This window comes from Rhinoderma darwinii, chromosome 2 (assembly GCF_050947455.1).
Source record: "Rhinoderma darwinii isolate aRhiDar2 chromosome 2, aRhiDar2.hap1, whole genome shotgun sequence".
Taxonomy (NCBI): domain Eukaryota; kingdom Metazoa; phylum Chordata; class Amphibia; order Anura; family Rhinodermatidae; genus Rhinoderma; species Rhinoderma darwinii.
In genome coordinates this window covers 112,675,964-112,693,662 of record NC_134688.1, presented here as the reverse complement: position 1 = coordinate 112,693,662, position 17,699 = coordinate 112,675,964, and the positions used below count along the sequence as shown (strand labels likewise).

Here is a 17,699-nt window from a genome sequence, read left to right as displayed (position 1 = left end):
GTGAGTGCGCGAAAAACGCACGATTATAGAACATGTCGAGAGTTTTTTTCTGCGCACACGCGCTGAGCGCAATTCACGCATCGTCTAAACTGCCCCATTGACTAATATAGGTGCGTACGACATGCGTGCAAAGCACGCGCGTCGCACGCGCGTATAATACGTTCGTGTAAATGAGGCCTAAATGACATTTTCTTATACTGCAGTTTATCTGGTACTCTCATACAACAATTTTTTGATTAATAGCGGGGTGTTTTGTTTTTTTAAACAATACAGTCATTGAAAAATGTTTAACCTTTTCACACATAAAATAAATAAAATTGTAATATCATGTTTATATGCAAGGATTTTATCTTATGATCAAATTTTTTAAATATGACATCATCAGTCAGAGTTCTTCGTGAGACGATGGTAAGATATATTTGAAGATAATCAGATCGTACACAAAAAGATGTCGCCATTTGGAGCAAAATATGCCAAAATATTGCATTGTGCATGGTAAACATAGATGGATGAAGAACAGTATTTACAGTTCATGGTACACTAGGAAGTTTTAGTGCTCAGTCAGGTTGAGTTCACACATGGAGTTGTGGTTGGCTGGTTGGTCTCATCCCTGCCCCTCACCAAATTTAGATATCCTAGGTCTGTCTCGTTCTTTCTCCACCATCAAATCTAAAACTCCTAGCTAGGTTGGACTCACTTCACCCTCCCATCAAATACAAATCTCCTCGCTGGACTGGTCTCATCTGTTCTCCAATCAAATTCAAAGATCCTGGGCCAGTCTCTTCCCCAAACTGCCCTGGGGCTCATCTCATCCATTCATACTGCATGGTGTAATATTTGTTTACCCTGGCACTGTGGCAAGTGAAACATTCATTCAAGCACCCCTCTAGCCCACATAAGCTTACTACATATCCTAATGCGCACAGACAGTGATGCTGCAGAAGTGTTCCTCCCTTTCTTGTCAAGGACCTGCAGTAATTGGTGGAGCTGCAGTCAGCAGGGGCTGATGCTGGCAAGAACAGTGCTGCGATCGACCCCAGTCTGCGCTGCTCACATCAGAAAGGTTCCACCCACAAAGAAAAATGCCATATCTAATGGAAAGTCTGTGACATTTTTTTAGGTGCCATCCCATCCAATGTGCTGCCCTAGGCATTGGACCTCTAGTGCCTAGTGGCAAATACAGCCCTGGGTTGGATGAATGTTACCTATTTAATACACTTGGGAAAATAAAGTAATGCCATACTTGTTCAGTAGACAAGAAAACATGTTCTTTTACATATTGAGACTGAGACCAAGACGATATGAATAAGGTTAGGGCTACACGGTGACTTTGGCCGCAACACAGTCACACGACCAAAGATCGCTGTGTCACGCTGCCTGTATCACAGGTAGTGAAAGTCAATGTGGCTGCAGTGTGACCTGTGGGTTGCCGCAACTGACACGACAGTATAAAAAAAATAATCCAGCAGGTTCAGATTTCTTGCAATTAGAGATGTGGTCGCAGCAACACACATTACTTTCATTATCTTGGAGGCAGGCAGAGCGACACAGTGATCTTTGGTCGTACAAACTGTGTCGTGGCCATAGCTGTGCCTAAAGACTTTAGTCCGATGGTAGTCAGTGGTGCCCAATGTGACTTGGTCTTTAATCTGATGTATGGCTTTTTTTAAGGATTGCCCTAAAATAAATGTCTCAGGATCTACCCTGGTTATTGCCAGAATGGACACTTTAAGGTTCTTCATGAAGCTAATGGATGATCATCATTCTATTTGTGGGTCAAGGTTTCTTATAGGGAAGTAATATTTGCTGGTTATACTGTATAGCATTTGGTCGCAGTTAGGGTATGTTCACATGGACTATTTTCAGCCGTTTTTCGGGCCGTAAACGCCCCGAAAAATGGCTGAAAAATCGGAAGCAGAATGCCTACAAACATCTGCCCATTGATTTCAATGGGAAATACAGCGTTCTGTTCTGACAGGGCATTTATTTACGCCTCATTTTAAAAAAACGGCATGTAAAAAGACGCTCCATAAAAAGAAGTGAATGTCACTTCTTGAGACGTTTTTGGAGTCGTTTTTCATTGACTCAATAGAAAAAAAGCTCCAAAAACAGCTGTAAAAAGGCTTTTTCCCTTGGAAACAGCTCCATATTTTCAGACGTTTTCTGTTAAGCGTGTTAACATACCCTTACAAATAAGCACTTTCATGAGAGTATAAGTTGGTTGTTCACAGCATTGCGTTTTGTGAACGACCGACTGATGTCAAATTGACTTAGAGCGCAACTATTCAACATTACAATCATAGAGGTTTGGGCTCCTACAACTGCTGCAGTAAAATAAGAAAACTAAAAACTGTACGATCAAACCCAGGCTGAAATTGACAAGACCTGCAAACAAAATATATTGCTTGTGATTGGACATTGCAATGCGAAAGTGGGAAATAGGAAGGATAGAAATACACTTGGACAGCATAGTCTTGGAAGCTGAAATAAAGCAGGAGAACGATTAATAGTCTTCTGCAAATACAATGACCCTTTATTCAACAATACATTCATCAAGGAACCAAAATTACGTCTTTACACCTGGAAATCGCATGAATTCGCCGAATTCAAATAGACTACATTCTGTGTGCCAGAACATGCAAGAGCTGAATTTTAACAGCAAAGATATGGCCCCGAGCATGCTGTGCAACAGATCACGAAGTTCCAAATTTCAAACTCCAAATTAAGTTGAAGGGAAAAAAAAAACATTCACAGTTCAAAAGATGAGAACATACCCACTACATTCAAAGGAAATATTAAAAACTGTTTTGAGACTCCAGACCTCATTGATAGAGAACAGGTAGAACTGTGGATGGAAATGGAAGACACACTCAGAGAGGAATCAGAGAAAACCTTGGGGAAAATGAAAAGAACTAAGAAATCTAGGTAGATGACAACAGAAAAAAAACTGTAGAAATTGCAAAAATACAAATACATACAAACCCCAGAAGAAAAGTCACAGTTAAAAAGGATAAAGATCTTTTAAGAGAACCAAATCGTGAATTCCAAAGACCAATTCTACAGCAACAGCTGTAAATATATTACAAGTGGAAACAAGCAAGGGAAAACAATGTCTCCAAAAGATTCATGAGATTAAAAAGAAATCTCAGCCCCGAATGCCTATGCAGAAGGAATAAAATGGGCAAATATTAACAGATGAGACAAAGATCAAGCAAAGGTGGAAGAAACACGTAGAGGAACTTTACAGAAGACATATAAAGTGAAGACCCTCCTAATGATGTCAGCTAGACTGAAGAACCTTCAGCGTTGGAAGACGGATCCGAATTCTCTGCCAAAAAGAAAAGGCACTAAAGATGACGGCATGGCAGCAGAATTACTCCAAGCAACTGAAGAAGAATCAATTAAAGTGCTGACAGAGCTATATCAAGAAATCTGGAAAACCACCAAATTGCCAACAGATTGGAAAAGGTCTGTTTATATCCAGATTCCGGGAAAAAAATAAACTTGCCTTGATAGAATGAGCAAACTACTATACAATCTCACTCATATGCCAGTAAAATTATGCTTGGGATAATTCAGCGCAGACCTGAACGTGGTGTGAAGTTCAGAGAACCAACTTTTTGTTGTCGTGTCGTACTGGAATTGAAACGTATTTGAGCTCAGTGTTTGTTTTAAAATGGAATGCTGCATACTATCATATTTCTTTAACTTGTGTCCTGAACACAATGAAAAAGGAAGGGATGGAGAAAGATAAATCGAGGATTCAAGATTTGCAGGAGAAACATTAAAAACCTTCGATATGCCGATGACCCCAAACTAATAGCTGAAAAGGAAGAAAGACCTAAAGATCCTTATAAGGAAAGTTAAAGAACAGTGAAAATATTGTCCTGCAGCTAAATATGAAGGAACAAGGGTTATGTCTGTCAACAGGCAAAACAGCATTTACATATAGACGCAGGGCCGCACCGTCCATAAGGCCAGATGAGCATCTCGTCTCAGGCGGCGGCCTGCTGCCTCTCTGAGGGGGCGGCAGCGGCACACCTGAAACCAGCCGCCACCACCCCCTCCTGCATTATAATTGTACCTGTGCCTATAGGACGCAGATACAATTACATGTATAAATGCTGAATTTCAATGTCGTAAGCAGCGCGATGACGTAATCGCGCTGCTTGTGTTGTTGGATGGAAGGGCAAGGCACCCTGCCAATCAGCGCCTTTCAACGACCCAAGTGGCGCGGTGACATCATCGCGCCACTTGCGTTGTTGAAAGGCGCTTATTGGCAGGGCAGAATGCATTGTCCTGCTATTCAGCGCCTTTTAATGATGCAAACGGCGCGATGACGTCATTGCGTCATTCAGCCCCCAGTAGAACTGCTCAGAGGAGAGCAGGCCTGCATTGCAAGGGGACGGCACGGGAACGGGATCAGGTGATTATGTAAAGTTATTTTTTTCTGTTAAAAGTGTGAGGGGCTATATGTGGAGCACTATCTACAAGGGGGGCTATATTAGGGGTACTATCTACAGTGAGGGGGGCTTTATGTGGGGCACTATCTACAGGGGGCTATATGTGGGGCATTATCAATAGGGTTACATATATGTGGGGCACTATCTACAGGGGGGCTATATGTGGGGCACCATCTATGGGGGGGCTATATGTGGGGCACTATTTATAGGGGGCTATATGTGGGGCACTATCTACAGGGGGCTGTATGTGGGGCACTATCTACAGGGGCTACTATCTACATGGGGATCCATGTAGGGAACTATCTACAGGGGTCTCTATGGTGAGGCAATATCTACACAGGGCACTGTGTGTGTGTGTGTGTGTGTGTGTGTGTGTGTGTGTGCCACAGTGTATGGTGCTATTATAATCAGGAACACAGTGTATGGTCAGTGGCGCATCCTCATTAGAGCGATTTGGGCGGCCGCGGTGCTAGCGACAGCCAACTTCACGCCACATTCACTTGTATCCGAGTCCTCAGGACTCGGATACAAATGAATACTATAGGCTGCAGACCACGTTAGGTCTGCAGCCTATAAGGGCCCAGGAATACTCCCTGCGCAGGCCAGCGTGATGACGTACTGCATCACGCTGGTCTGCGCACGCGCTAGGCCCGGAGGATGCGCACGCATTCAGCCAGAGCTGGAACGGGGCAAGGTAAGCACAATATATATATTTTTTAGGGGGGCTAGCACTGTGTGGCCCTTTATACAAGGGGGGGCACTGGGTGTCTTTATATACAAGGGGGGAACACTGTGGGGAGGAGCACTGTGTGTCCCTATATACAAGGGGGTGGCACTGTGTATCACTATATACAAGGGGTAGATATGTAAGAGATCAGCAGCAGAAACAGGTACATTTTCATCAGCAGGAAAGGACAACTCTCCAATCATGGGTGGTGCACGCATCAAAAAGAGTCCCCCGGTCCAAGGGAAGCAAATGTGTACAAATTGAAGAAAGGAACTGCAGCACTGAGGATTATCAACTTTCGTTGGATAATCCTGAGTGCTGCAGTTCCTTTCTTCAATTTGTACTATATACAAGGGAGGAGCTCTATGTGGCCCTAAATACAAAGGAGGGAGCGCTTTGTGTCCCTATATACAAGGTGGGGGGCACTGTGTAGCACTATATACAAGGGGGAAGCGCTGTGTGGCCCTATTTACAAGGGGGAGCGCTGTGTGGCCTTACATACGAGGGGGGAATATAGGTGTGGCCCTATATACAAGGGGGAGTGCTGTGTAGCACTATATACAAGGGGTTAGTGCTGCGTGGGGGGAGCGCTGTGTGGCCCTATATACAAGAGGGGGGCACTGTATGGCCTTCTATATGAGGGGGGAAGCTGGGTGTGGGCCTATATACAAGGGGAGAGTGCTGTGAAGTACTATATACAAGGGGGGGAGCTCTGTGTGGGGGGAGCGCTGTGTGTCCCTATATACAAGGGGGGAACGCTGTGTGGCCCTATATACAAGGGGGAGTGCTGTGTGGCCCTAAATACATGGAGAATTCTGTGGGACCCTATATACAAGGAGGGATTGCTGTGTGGCCCTATATACAAGGGGGGAAGCGCTGTGTAACACTATATACAAGAGGGAGCGCTGTGTGACACTATATACAAGGGAGAGCGCTGTGTGGCACTATATACAAGGGGGGAACGCTGTGTGGCACTATACAATGGGTGGAGTGCTGTGTGGCACTATATACAAGGGGGAAGTGCTGTGTGGCACTATATACAAGGGGGAAGCGCTGTGTGGCACTATATACAAGGGGCGAAGGGAGGAGGGCTGTGTGGCACTATATACAAGGGAGGGGGCCTGGTGGCACTATATACAAGGGGGGGCTGTGTGGCACTATATACAAGGGGGGGCTGTGTGGCACTATATTCAAGGGGGGGCAGTGTGGCACTATATTAAAGAGGGGGCTGTGTCGCACTATATTTAAGGGGGACTGTGTGGCGCTATCCACAGGGGTATGTGTGTGGCGCTAGCTATAGGGGGCTGTTTGGTGTTATCTATAGGGGGCTGTGTGTGACACTCTCTACGGGGGGATGTGTGATATCTACACGGGTTTGTGTGGCACTATGTACAGGGGGGCACTGTGTATGTGGTGCATTACTTTACAATGTTTGACACCATTATATTCAGGAGTACAGTGTATGGTATTATTATATTCAGGGGCACAGTGTTTGGTACTATTTTATTCAGGGGCACAGTGTATAGTGCTATTATATTTAGGGGCACAGTGTGTTGCACCATGATAATTTGAGTTTCGTTTATAGGTGTGGAAAAGTTGGAAAAATGAGTAGCCGAAGACATCTGAGTGTCAAAATCTGCAGACAAGGCATGGCCGGGAGAAGTCGGATTTATAGAGAATATGTCACCTCTCCTGACATGTTTATTATAGGAAATCCTTGTATTTCACAAAAAGTCTTTGTGCAGTCCAGGACTGATAGACAATTCTCCTTGTCAGGAGGATGTGTCCCTGCACAGTGTAATACTGTCAGCGATGGTTGGAGACTGTCAGTATGTAGGGATACAGCCCTTTGACAAGAGGAATCGTAACACCCATTTGTTAATGCTTGCACAAAAAGGTAGTGTTAAGAATAGTTACGGTGTGGTAGGGCGGCGGTGGAGAAGGGGGGGCCCAAGTTTGGGTAACAGCCCAGGGCCTATGATCTACTTAATCCGCCACTGTGTATGGTGCTATTATAATCAGGGACACAGTGTATGGTGCTATTATAATCAGGGACACCGTGTATGGTGCTATTATAATCAGGGACACAGTGTATGGCGCTATTATATTTAGGGAAGTAGTGTGGGGCACCATGAGAATTTTATATTCGTTTATAGGTGCAGAAATGTTTGAAAAATGAGAAGCTGAAGACATCTGAGCAGAAAACTGCAGAAATGGGCTGTGGCCAGGAGAAGTCATCATAGAGGTCTGGACCAGATGGTGAAGAAAAGAGAAAAAGAACAACTAGAATCTGATAATACATAATCTGTGAGTCATTCAATGTAAATGTTTATTCTGCCTCTAATCAGTAAAGGAGTCACTGTATTGTCTGCAGCGAGATGATGGGTGGTATGATTTTTTTTTTCCGTGAATCAGCAACTCCCAGCATATGCTTACCATTATTCGTGCCATGCTGGGAGCTGTAGTTTTACGCAGTACAAACCTATATGGCAGGGGTTGCACTAAATTGAGCAGTATTTGTGCTGGTGCTGTATTTATGTACTAAGCTTGGTTCTAGTACTGTATTTATGTACTGAGCTTGGTTATGGTGCTGTATTTATGTACTGACCATGGTTATGGTGCTGTATTTATGCACTGAGCTTGGTTCTGGTGTTGTGTATATATATATATATATATATATATATATATATACTGAGCTTTGTTCTGGTGCTGTATATATGTACTGAGCTTGGTTCTAGTGTTGTATATATGTACTGAGCTTGGTTCTGGTTTTGTATGTATGTACTGAGCTTTGTTCTGGTGTTGTATATATGTACTGAGCTTTGTTCTGGTGCTGTATATATGTACTGTGCTTGGTTCTAGTACTGTATATATGTACTGAGCTTTGTTTTGGTGCTGTATTTATGTACTGAGCTTTATTCTGGTACTGTATTTATGTACTGAGCTTGGTTCTGTTGCTGTATTATGTACTGCTTTGTTCTGTTGCTGTATTTATGTACTCAGCTTTGTTCTGGTACTATAAATTTGTACTAAGCTTGGTTGTGGTACTGTATATATGTCAGAGCTTGGTTCTAGAGCTGTAATTATATAGGATTTATTTATAATAACAAAATTGCAGGGCAGATGTAATTGTTTTCAATTCATTATATATTTAATCGGAACCTGTCAGGTAATTTTAACCCATTGAACCACCACCATGCGGTAATATATGACCTGATATTTCCAAACATTCCCTTGTATGTTTTTTTCAGATGCAGCAAAATCTATAAAATCAACTTTTAAAACAATGCACACTATGGGAGATGAAGTGACCACAAAACAGCAATTCTGACGTTTTGAATTATTTTTTTTTACGACGTTCACCGTGCGGACTAAATTATGATATATTGTAATAGTTCAGACTTTTACGGACTCGTCAATACAAGTTAGGTAAATTTTGTCTTTTTTTTTACATTGTGCTCGAGGGAAAATGTTTTTTTATATATTTATTAAAAAAAACTTTATTTTACTGTTTTTACTTGTCCCCCTAGGGGACTTGAACCAGCGATCACTGGATCACTTGCACAATATACTGCAATACTAATGTATTGCAGTATATCTTGATTCAGACAGTCTCCTATGAAGCCTTGCCTTAGGCAGGACTTTATAGGAGTATAAAGATGGCGGACCTGGGGGCCTTCATCAGTCCCCCTGGCTGCAATGCCATCCAACAGTACCCCCTGATCTCGCCACGGTGGGGCCACTGGAACGTTACAGGGGGTCGCACCCCTGTTTTTAGTCATTTAAATGCCGCGGCCCGGCAAAGACCGCTGCATCGGCATAGACCGCGGCGTTTAACGGGTTAAACGAGCAGGATCGCGCTTGAGCGGGATCCTGCTTGTTACTCGGAAGTGTCGGCTATAACACACAGCCGACATGCTCATTCTATGGAGTGGGCTCAGGCCGTGAGCCCGCTCCATACTCCCCCACCCGAAGTGCGCCTGAAGAGTGACATAGTTCTGCCTCCAAACTGACCTTTCCATACTTGATTGAAATCCCCTTAGCTGTTTTACATCATTACCAGTCTCCTCCAACTTTCTCGGATGCGCCATTGCCTTGTACTACTTGAACACGCACCGTGCAGCGAGGAGTACTCTGCTTGGCTTCATCGCTGCACCACGCATGTCAGGTGAGTACAAGGCAATAGCGCATCCGCAAGAGTTGGAGTAGGCTGCTAATGATGTAGAACAACCAGGGGGATGTCAATCAAGATCTGGGGGGCGACATTTCAATTTTCACCTTAGGCAGTAGAAAAGCTGGAATCGGCCCTGTATAGACGGCAGAGTGCAGTAGGGCCAGAGATGCTGCTTTACCTATTGCCAAGCCATCTGTGAAGTTATGTATTCCATCTCCAAGAAGAACCATCCATACAAACTCTGCAATTCCTCCACCTGATGCACTGTGTGAATGTCCATGATGTGAATGTTCAGTCTGACCACTGATCTTTGGTACTTCATCCTGCTCCTCTTGGCTCTGTTCACAACCATTAGCTGATCTTGTTGCCTCACAAAACTCTGGGCCTGCAAAACACTTTGAATATTAACCTTACAGGTACTTTATGTAGCCTACAATATAATAGTTTCACATATCAGAATTTCACATATCCCTTAAACATTCTCTTCTACATCAGTCATGAAATGCAGACAGAAGGTAAGCAGCAAAGAAATAAAAACGTTTAGAAAACAAAACTAATCCAATACAGGCCCAATAGCCCACATTTCTTTTTTTTTACCTAAACATATTGTTAACCCCTTAATGACTTTCATTGAACACGGACACCTTTCCGTAGCACTACAGAAGGGTGTCCGTGCCGTGGAAATGTTCCGGGAATTATGGAACATGTCCCTTCTTTCGCATTTTGCGGGCCGTGCTCCCATACTTTGTATGGGAGCACGGCCCGAAAATGCGGCTGTCAGTCAGCGGCCGGCCATGCCCGCAATCGCGGGCCGTGATTGCGGGCACGGTCGTGTGCATGGGGCCTTACTCTGTGAAAGTTTTGAATATCCAAGTAATTCTGACATTTTTCGTCACATGTTGTACATTATTTTAGTGGTAAAAGTAGACTGATACGATTTGCGGAAATTAATTAAAAAATAGAAAAATGTAAGAAATTTTGTAAAAATTATAATTTTTCCCTATTTTTAACTGCAATATGTCACATATGTACATACATACCGTACAATTTTTTTTTATTAAATATATATTTCCATCTCTTTACTCTATTTTGGCAGCACTTTTGAAAAAAAAATAATAATTTTTGAGCAATTTAGAAGACTTACAAGTTTAGTAATAATTTTATAAATTTTGAAGTACATTTTGTTTTACTGCACCAAGCCAGGTTTTCAGAGGGTCATAGGTGTCAGAATGGTGGAAACCCCCACAAGTGACCCCATTTTGAAAACTACACCCCTTAAGGTATTTATTAAGGGGTGTTGTAAGTATTTTGACCCCACAGTTTTTTTGTAAGAATTCATGCAAAGCAGGCGTAAAAAAATATAATTTCACTTTTTTCATAAAACTCTCACTTTGAAGACCGATTTCTTTGTAAAGCGACCATGAGAATGAAGAAACACACCCCAAAATCTATCACAATGTTTCTCCTGTTTTCAAAAATGCCCCCATTGTGACCCTAATGCGTTGCCTGGACACACGGCAGGGCCCGAATGGGAGGGAGCACCCGGAGGCTTTCAGGACTTAGTGAGTATTTTGACCCCACAGTTTTTTGCTAAATTTAATGCATAGCAGGTGAAATAAAAAAAAACAACACTTTTTATATAAAAGTATCACTTTGAAGACCGATTTCTTTGTAAAGCGACCATGAGAATGAAGAAACACACCCCAAAATCTATCACCCTGTTTCTCCTGTTTTCAAAAATGCCCCCATTGTGACCCTAATGTTTTAGGCCCCACTGTACATTTGGAGAGGTTTTGAACTACCAGAACGATAGAAACTCCCCATAAACTACCCCATTTAGAAAACTAGACCCCTTCAGGTATTTATCTAGGGGTGTAGTGAGTATTTTAACCCCACAGTTTTTTGCTAAATTGAATACATATCAGGTGAAATAAAAATTAATTTCACTTTGTTCATAAAAGTGTCAGTTTGAAGACCGATTTCTTTGTAAAGCGACCATGAGAATGAAGAAACACACCCCAAAATCTATCACCCGGTTTTTCCTGTTTTCAAAAATACTCCCATTGTTGCCCCAATCTGCTTATTAGACGTGTGGCTGGGCCAAAAAGAGAGGGAGCACCCTTTGGCTTTCAGGGCACAATTGAATAAATTCTAGGCCCCATATCATGTATTTAGAGGCATTGAGCTGCCTGAACAAAAAAAAAAACATGCAGAAATTACCCCATTTTAAAAATTAAACCCCTAAAGGTATTCATCTAGTGGTGTAGTGAGCATGCGGACCAAAACATTTTTAAAGGAGGAAATAATGGGTATTATTTCAGACACTATGGGTATATAATTTTTTCTTCAAATTCTTATTACGTTTTCAGATAAAATAGAGGAGACGTGGTAGAAGGTTATTTTGTTAGAAATCTGCCACATTAATAAATTTGTGCGGCATACAGAAGAGAAGTGAAGCCGTGTATTCATAATGGATACATGTTGCTATAGACGTATTTGCCTGTACTTATGACTATGTCTTGCTGAAGAAGCAGTTGGTGCCATTATGATGTCATTGTGGACAGAATTCTGTCCTAATATAAAATCAGTCAGAGAGGAAAAAATAAACTGTACTGGAGTGACGGGCAATATCTTCAAACAAATGGAGGAAAATGTATCCAACTATGTTGCAAACTCGAGTCTGTTCACTAGATAGAAGAACACCTGCAGGGCTGCCATGACAAGGTTTTGTTTTTTTCAGTGACTGGTTGTACAACGTCTCTTTAGCTCCATCAATCCTTATGAGGGACGAACGTGCCAAGTGACGCGGTACACCATAACAGGCCCCTGCCCGGCAAGATAAGAACAGCTATTTGCACAAAACAACCAATCACCTAGAGAATATATAAAGGGACAGTGTCCAAAACCATCTATAGGAACAGTAAAGGATCACTAATCCCCAAAATGATGTTAGTATTTCCAGAAGAACCGTAACAAAGCCCATGGTGTATTGATAAGGAACAGCTCGATTATTAGAGATCCTCCAAAAAAAAAATATCATGCCCGTATCACGGTACAGAATTAGGAATGTAACAGCTGTATGTGGCAGGACATAGTCATAAGAACAGTCAAAATAAAAAAATTGTGGATGTGGGATTTTGTACTGGACAATTAATTCCAGCACTTGATCACCCACAAATAAATAAAAAAAATCATAAGGGGTCAAATTAGTTTCACGGTCTGAAAAAAATTTGCTCTACAACCTCTCCCACAAGAAATAATCCCTACTTGGAAAGCCCACAAACTAAAAAGAAAATATAAAGAAATTGACTCCCTAAAAAGACCCCCCACCCATTTAATATTTTTTTTTGGTGTTAAATACTAGTAATTTGAAACCGTGTGAAAGGTTTCGAAACAGGGGTAGTTACAAAGGGCTGGTTTTGATGGACACATGGGGCAATAAAATCGGGTATCCCTCCTCCTGCCATGCTTGCTACATACCCGACACCTTTTTGGGGATATTTTTGGGTCTCAGTGGAAGGAATAGGGTGTAAAAAGTGGCGCTCTGAAAGCCTGCGCACATCCTCAGATTCGCAGGATTGTGCAGGTATAGTGGACTCAAAAAGGAGATGCTCAATGACCTTCTCCTGAAATTGAAGAAAAGTGAGCGTTCCTTGGGCTTTTTTGAAAATAACAAAACTGTTATAGGTAGCAACCTGGATGAGGTAGATTGCTACCTTTTTGTACCAGGCCTTATTTTTGCGCTTCACCAGGTAAGGCTGAAGCACCTGGTCGGAAAGGTCTACACCCCCCATAAATTAGTTGTAGTCTGTTACACAGACAGGTTTCTGCTTTGCAGTGGTAGCCCCCCTCTCCGTAATTGCCACAGTGGTGTCCGTGTGTACGGTGGACAGCATGTAGACATCCTTCCTGTCTGTCCACTTCACTGCAAGTAATTCCTCACTTGCAAGGGCCATGGATGTTCCTTTCCCCAAACGCCTGGACACCAACTGTTGTGGGAATCCCACTCTATTCTTCCGTACTATCCCACAGGCCCCTGTATTTGCAGCATGGAGGGCTTTATAAAGGGGAACACCAGTATAAAAATTGTCTGTATAGACGTGGTACCCCTTGTACAGAAATGGCTCCATTAGGATCCACACAATTTTGCCAGAGGTGCCAATAGTTTCTGGGCAGCCTGGGGTATGAATTTGGCGGTCCCTGCCTTCATATATTTTGAAACCGCAGGTGTAACCCGTTGTGCTCTCGCACACTTTGTACAATTTCACCCCATATCTGGCTCGTTTGGAAGGGATGAATTGACGAAAGGAAAGACGGCCTTTGAAGCTCATGAGCGATTCATCTACAGACAAATTCTTATCAGGGGTGTACAACTTTAAAAATAAATCACTTAGAAGGGTGATTAATGGCCTTAATTCATTAAGCCGATCATAGGCTGGGTCACTTCTTGGGGGTATTTGGGAATTGTCAGTAAAATGCAGTAATCGCATTAGGGCCTCATAGCGGTTTCTGGACATCACTGCTACAAATACAGGGGTAGCGTGGACAGCACTACAAGTCCAGTAGCACCGGACAGATGTTTTTTTAACCAAACCCATATTGAGGGTAATGCCTACATTTTTTTTTATTTCTGGGACACTTGTGGGGCTCCACAGTCTTGAATACATAGATACAGGCTTTTGCAGAACAAACTACCTAGCATACAGATTAGTCTGCTGGACTATCAAGTCTAGGACCGTATCACATATAAATAAATAAAAAAAATTATAGGCGGTAAAATTTTGGACGTCAACACTAATTCCTGGAGTCGCTTCAAATTAGGGTACCTGGGGGGAAAATGATAGTGCAGGATCCCACATCACGGGAGGGACTGCAACACTCGGCCCTGCACCTGACACCTCTACAGTGACTGACGTATCTACCACCATAGGACTATGGGGTTCAGCGGTAGAATTAGAATCGTCACTGTCGGGAACAAATTCTGAAGCGGTGTCTGTTTCGCTTTCAGAAGTGTCGGAACATAGCAAGGCGTAGGCTTGCTCTGCGCTGTACATTCACTGAGACATATTTATAGATATGTGTGTATATATATATATATATATATATATATGCCCTATAAGTCCTAACCCTAAAGTAAACCTAAAAACGACACAAATATTTTTTTATATTTTTTTTATATAACAGACGTCAAAAAATTAAATTAAATAAAGCCCTAATGTAGTATTACGGCCCTAAACACTAACGCTAAACTAGCCCTAACCCTAAAGTAACGATAAACTAGAACTAACCCTAAAGTAACGATAAACTAGAACTAACCCTAAAGTAACGCTAAACTAGCACTAACGCTAATCTAGCACTAACGCTAAGCTAGCGCTGACACTAATATAGATTTTATATTTTATTTATATATATATATATATATATATATATATATATATATATATGTGTATATATTAGAAAGATGATTTGCTTTTTCACTTTTTTTCTTCACAGAACAGGACGCAGACTGATCTCTCTCTCCTCTCAGAACAACTACAATGGGAGGAGAGAGAAACACTGCCCATGTCCTGGCTGTGTTATGAAAAAGCTAGCTGAGAGAACGGAGCTCTGACCTTTCATTTCGGCGCTACTTTAGGCAAAAGCGATCACGTGAAAAGGCGTCGCCTTAGCCTAAAGCCCCTTAGTGACTAACGTGAAAAGGCGTATTGTTGGTCACTAAGGGGTTAAAGAGGACCAGTTACCTCTCCTGACATGTCTGTTTTATTAACTTATTGTATTCCCTATAAAGTAACAATCCTTGAGAACCTTTTCGTAGAACGGTACATTATGGTGTTCCTCTGTTATTCCGCCTAAAAATTTATGAATAAATTGACAGCTGGGTGTCACCAGTTGGGGGGGGGGTCAATACACAGGCTGATACTGTCCAATCAGTACTTAAAGGGATCCTGTCATCAACATCTTACCTGTTAAACTCGCCTGACCCCTCAATGGCCGCAGCTGTCCAGAGTGCGTTCCTGTTCTCTTCTTTCCTGAAGTCCTCCTCTGTCAGTAAATATAGTCGTTTAAACTTTTCCCGCCTTTTATGGTAATTATTTTTCCCTCTGGGATGCAGCTTCTTAACCACGCCCACCGCTGCCACCTGTCCGGCCCTGACTGGCTAAGGAGCTGTCAATCAAAAAGAAGGAGGTGGAGTCCACTCTGAGATGCTGGAGGAATGAAAACCTGACTCTTTTCAGATGAAGATTTGACTCTTTTCTGCTCATTTGCATATGGCGTGGGACCACTGAAAAACGGAATACTAAAGGTACAGAGCTTACTTAGAACATATTTATAGCTTAGATGACAATGATTTTTCACCCACTTTCACCAGGTATTGCTGGCTTTATAGCTAAAATGCTGGTGACAGGTTCCCTTTAAAGAGTGAGACTGTGTAGGGACACAGCCATTTAACAAGGGAAATACACCCAGTTGTAAATTTATTTACTCTATAAACAGTTTTCCCATCTTTTAGTGTCAGGTCCGTATTTCACACCGAATAACCACCTCTGTAAATTGAAAGCTGAAGGCATGCCTGGAGAGAAGTACACCACACAGATGTTTGGTACAGTTTCCCTCTCTCAGTCAGGAGGAAGACTGAAAAACTTTTTATTCAGAACAAAGAAACACAGAAAGAGACACATGCCTCCTCCTCAGAGATGCGGGAGTGCCCAAGCCCCCACCAGTTTCTCAGACTCGCTCTTCTTGCATTCCAGGGGGCGGTGTCTTCCATAGGTGTGTCCGACATGAACAAAGAACTTGTTATATATGTCAGTATATTACACAAAGAACTGAAATGTATATACATATGTGTGAGGATAATATTTTTCAAACAATATACATAGTATTGATCCCTGACAGTAGATATTCCATATATCTGACAGGTGCTGGTTCCACCTCTGGAACACCCACTTTTTTTGAGAACAGGGGGTTCTGTGAACTTTGTTCGTAAATTCAAAGTGGCAAATTTCCAATTGAAATAAATATAGATAGGGCCACACTTACACACAGAGCTCTCCATGGAAGTCTATGGGAGTTAGTTACAGAAAGAACAGACAGAGCAAGCACATTGCCATAATAGGTCAGAGTCCCAGAGGTGGGACTCCCATCTGTCTAAGGTGAGAATACCCCTTTAAGAGCCCTTCAAAAGACAAAATATACCAGGTAGACAGATTTTGAGAAGCTGTATCACAACACCATCTTTAGGCGTTTACATAGAAATGCCAAGTATTGCCCGTCCTATGACATGACAGCCTCCCCTAACCAACTTGGAAACATAGTCTATGTATAAAATTGTATTACTCACCAACAGGGTGTCCAAGTTCCCAAAGGACAGTTGTGCAGCCTTCATCCTGGGCTGGGTTTTTATCTTGGGGACGTTTCTACAGGTGAAAATGTTGTTAATATATTATGTAAATTACAGATAGAAATGTAATTCTAATGATACAAGACTTTTCACCTTTTTTCTTTTTCTTCTCTGTCTCAGTAAACCCAACAGATTTTCAATAAGGAAGAGTAAATAGATACCACCAAGTACACACAACCCCTTCAAAACTGGCTCCAATGAGTGGGATCCATTTTTATGTTTATCTTCTAAAGGATCTTCCTGTGCCTGCAACAAAATCATTTTATCTCAGTTATTGGAAAAAAAATAACAATATTTCTCAATAGTTTTAATAATGCAGAATGAGCCAAGTAACAAGCAAGTAAATACATGAGCTAAAATGTGAAGAGATATATAGAAAATAAAATACCAAGCAGCCATCATGCAGCATGAATTCTATCTAAAATGTGTACAGCTACAGTTGGGGATATATAAAAAGAGGATAGTACAGTAAAAATCTGCTCGTCCAGTATGTTCAAGGCGGCAAGAAATTTTTCATGTCTAATCAAATTGCAGAACTTTATGGCAGCCTCCGGGCTCTCCATAGTAGTTTGAACATCGCTACTCCCACACGTTATGTCTGATCTCTGGGGGACCTAGCAGCAGGACACCCTGAAATCATCTGAATGTTAAGAGATAATCCTAAGGGTATGTTCACACGGCGGGGGTCCGTAACGGCTGAAATTACGGGGATGTTTCAGCCTGAAAACATCCCCGTAATTTCAGCCGTACCGGCATGTGCATGTGCTTGAACGCCGCGTCAATTACGGCCGTAATTAGCGCTGCTATTCATTGGAGTCAATGAATAGCGGCTCCAATTACGGCCAAAGAAGTGACAGGTCACTTCTTTGACGCGGGCGTCTATTTACGCGCCGTCATTTGACAGCGGCGCGTAAATATACGCCTCGTGTGAAC

The 17,699-nt window shown here is 42.3% G+C and overlaps 1 protein-coding gene across 4 annotated transcripts in view; it reads right to left on the bottom strand.

The window, feature by feature from the left end:
* Positions 1 to 17,699, bottom strand: part of SLC39A5 (solute carrier family 39 member 5) — a 104,433-nt gene that overhangs the window by 25,939 nt on the left and 60,795 nt on the right. For all 4 annotated transcript variants that reach the window (XM_075850185.1, XM_075850186.1, XM_075850188.1 and 1 more), the window contains exons 7-9: positions 16,860 to 17,012; positions 16,707 to 16,782; positions 9,543 to 9,749 (exon numbers count right to left, since the gene is read on the bottom strand). In XM_075850185.1, the coding sequence (XP_075706300.1) occupies positions 9,543 to 9,749; positions 16,707 to 16,782; positions 16,860 to 17,012 (436 nt within the window). The remainder of the gene's footprint in view (positions 1 to 9,542; positions 9,750 to 16,706; positions 16,783 to 16,859; positions 17,013 to 17,699) is intronic.